Genomic DNA, 6,100 nt, shown 5'->3' with positions numbered 1-6,100 from the left:
ACCAAAAAAGCATAGTTTAACCAAAGTTATACAGTACCAAAATCATCACAGGTGCTAATCGCCAAAAGTATTTAAAAACAGCTAAAACTAAGCCACACATAATAGCGCTAAGGTTAGGATAACTATTGAAACAAAACAAGTCAACTAACTTCATCTTCTAATCAGGGGAGCACTGTTGGTCCTGCATCATCCCCTTGAGGTTGGTATACCATGAGTGGAAGAGGCATGAACTACTGAATAGGAATGACATCCTCTATTACTGGGAGCCAAGCATCTACTGCATCCTTTACTTTTTTCTTCAAATTTTCTGTCCAATAGCAACAAAGAGATTTAATCATAGGAATTAGATTTCGAGCAGTTTTAATAGAGCTATTATTAAAACAAAGGTCATTTCTATGCTTCCATAATGTCCAAACCACAACACTTAAGACAATTAAGAAGCCTGCACAATCAGAAGCTCCAAGAGTATCTGCAAATTTGATCAAGTCTTCCCAAGTATGTCATTGGTATATTACATTTTGGCTTTTTTCTAGTCAAAACCAAACTTGTTGTGCTAGATTACAAAGGATGAATAGGTGGTCAACATATTCTAAATGGTAACAGAATTGACATTGGGTACTGCCAGTCCACCCTTTCTTAACCAAATTATCTTTAGTAAGGATGGTATTATGAGATACCAACCACATAAAGATTCTTATCTTAGGTGGTACTGGCAGCTGCCACTCGATCATAGAGTGGATAGGTTTAATTCCTCCAAAGTTAAGAATAGTATAAATGGAGTGAGTGAAGAACTTCCCTTAATGTTCTCATTTCCATTCTATTTGATCTGAGCTCAGAGTGAAAGAAGTGGAGCTGATAATATGCAAGATGTCTACCCATTATTGGTAATCTACCTCTACTAGTGCAATCCTAAATTTTACTACCTGGCCTTGTGTATTGACAACATCAGCTAATAAGATATTTGGATTAGTACACTTAGTGAACAATGAATAGTATCTAACAGCTAAGGTGTAGTTTTCAAACCATTGGTCCAGCCAGAATCTAATCTGCATGAAAAACACAATCCATTTTACATACTAGTTTTTTTTTCTTTTTTTTTGAGAAAAAGCCTTTAGGCATAATTAGCTGCGTGAAGTATTAATTACCCGCATGAAGTAAGAATAAGATAGTAATTATTGAGTATAAAACTGTTATTAAGAAAAACGGTAGTAATGGCTTAGAGGCACAATCCGAGTTTTAAGAAATCCGAGGTTATATTTGGAATTTTGATTTTCTTTTTGTTATGAATAAAAAATTCGGTTTTCTTATGCCACGCCACTAGAGTATTAACAATACCCTTAACGGGTATACCCTACCCTATCCGCCCGTGCCCGAGCCCGGGTATGGGTCGGGTACTCAGGTACGCGGGTAAGGGCAAAACCGGACCGGACCCGGTTTTTTTGATCAATACCCGACCATACCCTACCCGACTAAACCCGTACCTGACTACCCGAGTATCCGTACCCGTATACCCAACCACTGTTCATGCCATTTCAAAATTCAAAATTTGTATTTTTTTCCCCCAAAAAAAATCAGAAAAAAACCAGAAAAAACCAGAAAAAAACCAACAAAAAACAAAAAACCAGAAAAAAAACAGCAAAAAAATAAAATAAATAAATACCCATACCCGTACCCGCCTTACCCGTCAAGGGTACACGGGTAAGGGTATAGGACGGGTAGGGTATGATTTTTGAAAATTATACCCGCCATACCCGTACCCGTATACCCTTGTACCCGAGACGTACCTGTACCCGTACCCGTCCCGGGTATACCCGGGGTGTCCGTACCCGAGACGTACCCGTACCCGTCCCGGATATACCCGGGGTACCCGTACCCGCCCGAGTATAAATACACTACACGCCACTACGCCAGTAATTGATGACAACTCTAACACGGGTGGCATCTCAGCAAATTATTAAATTCAACTACCATCGGCTTAATCAAGCAAAACATCATTGAGCTGGCTTACAAGCAATACCTCTTTTTGCTTTTTTCTCGACGAAGGCCCATGCACCTACCTCTTCCCTAAAAGGTCTATAATAATTGCTGTCTGGGCCAGAGAGGAGGCCCAAAATAGTTGGAATATTTCTTTCAATAGCTGATGTTGAAAAAAAAATAGAGCAAAATTAGTAAAAGTGTAATTGATTGATGGGTCTGCATGTTTTGCAAAGGAAGGAAAAAGAGAAGAAGGGTTTCAGATTTCATGCGTCAATTTATCTTTTTTTTGTAGAACCAACTCAACGCACGAGTCAATTCAAAGGGCCATTTTCCAGTATAATCAGCTAACATTTATCAAGAATTGAGTGGGGACGGTCTGATGTTCCGTCAGAGCCACTTACTCTGCATCAAGATTTGTGCACACTTGATCTTCACAAATTTTAAAGTTGTTTGCGCTATTGGTAATACAAATTGAACGGCTTTGATCGATTGGATCGGACCAATGTAGAACCAAATCAGCACACGAGTCGTGCCATTTTCTCGTATAATATTTATTAGGCTTAGGTGGTCCAATGAACATAAAACAGTCTGTGCGAATCTTAATAATGTGAATTAATCAAACGGTTTTGATTGAACATCGGACCGTCCTGATTCCATCAGCATAATCAGCTTCTTTTGAAGATGCGAAACGGTGCTGTATGGATTAGAAATTATTCTTTCTTCCAATTAAGTAGCTTCCCCACTTCTTCTCATATCGCCTTATATTGATTTTTCTTTTTCTTTCTGTTTTGATGAAAATAGCAAAAAGTGACACCTGTTTCATTCAACATGAAATCTTATTATCGATTTTGGTTCTAGAAAGCTCAATTTGTCTTTTAAAGTGATAAAGAAGATCCACTAGTGAGAATATTGTTTAATTTAGTTGAACTTATTGAATAATTGTATGAATCTCCACATTCATGTCTCTATATATCTCTACAGTAACATTGGAGGAAAGTTGTATTATGGTCCTCTTTTTCAGTTCCCACGCTCGTCCTATGTCAACCTTCATAGATATAAATACTTGGAGGATAAGAAATTAATACTTTTAAAATAAGATATTAATACTTGCATACGTAACTTGAAATTATCATCTCTTTTTTCAATTCCTCCCCTCGTCAACTTACATCAAATGAAATGGTGGGGACCCCGCATCAACCTTCCCCAATCATCCTCGTATTAACATTTATCTAAAAAAATAATTAACCACATATGTATAAATACTCTAGTGCATCAGTATAAATACTTGATATTAATACTTTTCAGCACGGCGATATATAAATATTTGTGTGACGACGAGCCCGAAAGTATGTCATCATATATTTCATTTGAAAGAGAAAATTATGTAGATTATGTTCATGATTTTAGATTCGCAAAATTTCTCATAAATCATCGGAAATGTAGACGAGATTGAACGAAGAAAAAACCCTCTAAAACCGTGTATGGTCTCCCATATAGTTTGAGATTTGGTTGGAGAGAATTATTTATGTAAAAATTGTTCATCTTGTACGTATAAATACTTTCGTGCATTGGTATTAATAGTTATGTGACGACGGGCCCGGAATTAAAATACGTCATCATAGATCTCATTTGAAAGAGAAAATTGCGTAGAAAACGTTCGTGGTTTTGGATTCGCAAAATTTCTCATAGATCGTCAGAAATGTGAATGAGATTGAACGAAAAAAAACTCACATCTAAAAACGTGTATGGTCTCTCCATGTAGTTTGAGATTTGGTTAGAAATACAATTATTTATGTAAAAATTATTCACCTTGTAGGTATAAATACTTCCGTTTTTAGATATAAATACTTCTGTGCATATGTATTAATATTTTAGAAAAGAAATCAGCGCTTAGAATTTTTGTGATCCCCAGACAGTTATGATAGTTATGGTGCGGAGATAAAAGTGCGGGGACAATTATCAGGATCCGAACTTAATAGTCCTGGACTAATGATTTTTTTTTTGTAAGTCATTATTAATTGATCGCTTTCTAATTTAGAAAGTCATTATAAATTTATCTGCCCATTGATTTGATTCTGACAGATTATTATGACATTCATTCAGAATCCTTCACGCGTCATATATATTCGATTATAAATTATAATATAAAGATGTGTTGGATGCCAACGATCTCCGAGAATATTAGCAAACAACAGAAAACAACAAAAAAAATGATGGAATTGCATGGTTACTCCTCATAGCTAGGCAACTCAATCAGTAACACCTGCCAATTCAAGACCGTATTTAATTTTTACAGCTAAAAATAGGTCACCACTAACAAATGACAGAACCAACAGGAAGGTAAAACCTACTATATATAGACTGCCCCAACTTAAATAGCCTTTACTATATAATTTATATAAAAAATTAAGGAGAACTAAGCATAAGAATAAGATATATATAACACCTAGATTTATTTGCTAATTAGTAATTACGAGCTGTCTCTTCTTGCTTGCTTGATCCGACTATCTTGATGCGTTTCACCGACTTCACAAAAACCCTAGAAACAAAGGCAACAATATATTAATTAACAAAGAAATACATGTAACATAATATACCTGTTGCTTATCTTTTCTATTGGAAGATTTTTGGAAGGTTGGTTTTTGCTTATATAGTCTATATTTATTATAAGGAGGGGTTCCAATACGTTATGTCTTTCATACCTCATTATACATCATGTTTTATATTTTTGCTTTTAAAATTCAAATTGTCAATTCGAATCGCTCAATATGATATATCCATACTAAAATATGCTTGAGATGAAATTTTATAATTTTTGAAGTTTTTTTATTTTTTAAGATAGGTACAAAATCACTCTTTTTGGACTGTACAAAATTAGTGATTTTTACCTATTTGAAAAAATAGTAAATTTTTTTCAAAAATTATAAAATTTAGTCTCCAATCATGTTTTAGTATGAATATCATATTGTACGATTCGAATTGACAATTGAACTTTAAAAACAAAGATATAAAATATGAGTTTTGATGAGGTACGAAAGACATGAAGAAGTATTAGAACCTTGGTAATTTATTATTTGATTGGGGCACTTACTCCCATGGCAAATCTCCAATCAACATCCAATCTCCATCTCCATCCTTGTACGTCACCATATTGTGATGATGATTGCTAGAACTAGAAGCCTTGCCATCTGCATTCATCATTAGCGACAGCGAATAAGAATATTATTGTACTTAGTAATCTTTTCGCCAACCACATTGGAAAATGGAAACGCTAATTGCAAATTTTGTCAATTACATGCTTGATATATTTAACTGGACGTGTTATATATTTAAAGGCACAAATGAATTTCGGTAAATAATGTGTAATTAACATGTACTACATATATATAATTGCAATTTAATTATATATATATATGTTGATTTATTTTGTTAAGAAGAAGTATATATTAATACACATACCAGGATGTGATATGCAAGGGAACATTTGGTGAAGGGTGTTAAAGAGATCTTCATAGGAATTGTGAAGAGCTAGATCAACCTTCCTTCCAATTAGCACTCCTTCCATTGTAACCTTCACATAGCTGATTGCTTGCTCGCCATCATCACAACTTCCGCCTTTTGTCCACGAGCATTTGAACGGTGGCCACCCCACCAGTTCCTTGCAATCGTCCTTACGTGAATCCGCAACTTCTCCGTCGCTGCTACCTTCGCATGATCCATCAATAAATAAAGGTAAGGTTGTCTTCTTCTCAAATGCTTCCTCAAATCTTCTCTTCTTGGCGAACCTGTTTTCTCCTCTCAACTCAACCGCCTCCTTTGTAGTACAAGAGGGGCCTAATCCTAATCCTAGTCCCAGCTCCAACTCCATATCTCTTCGATTCTGTTCCTTAATTAATTAATTACTCCTTAGTCGTCGCGACACATATATGCAACTATATATATATATATAAAACGATAAATGAATGACAAGAGGCTTGGCAAACAAGCGTCTCTGGCTATTTATGAAAGTGAAACAGAGAGAGAGAGAAGAAAGGGACGGGAGGAGGGGACAAATTGTAGGGTTTTGAGGGGACCTGGTAACGCGCAAGTTGTCGCTAAGTGCCGCTGGAAGAATGAATGCTCT

At 35.6% G+C, this 6,100-nt stretch overlaps 1 protein-coding gene across 1 annotated transcript; it reads right to left on the bottom strand.

Moving 5' to 3' along the window:
* Positions 1–4,196: 4,196 nt before the first annotated feature.
* On the bottom strand, positions 4,197–5,891 carry LOC144552795 (auxin-responsive protein IAA20-like). Its single transcript, XM_078300786.1, has 3 exons — positions 5,437–5,891; positions 5,069–5,165; positions 4,197–4,516 (listed from the first exon to the last, which is right to left on the bottom strand). Exons 1-3 carry the CDS (start codon positions 5,843–5,845, stop codon positions 4,441–4,443), a joined length of 582 nt encoding a protein of 193 aa, XP_078156912.1. The 5' UTR covers positions 5,846–5,891; the 3' UTR covers positions 4,197–4,440.
* Between the last annotated feature and the right edge of the window lie 209 nt (positions 5,892–6,100).

This window comes from Carex rostrata, chromosome 4 (assembly GCF_964058835.1).
Source record: "Carex rostrata chromosome 4, lpCarRost1.2, whole genome shotgun sequence".
Classification (NCBI taxonomy): domain Eukaryota; kingdom Viridiplantae; phylum Streptophyta; class Magnoliopsida; order Poales; family Cyperaceae; genus Carex; species Carex rostrata.
Note: the sequence above shows the minus strand (reverse complement) of the source record. Positions and strands in the feature narration are given on the sequence as shown.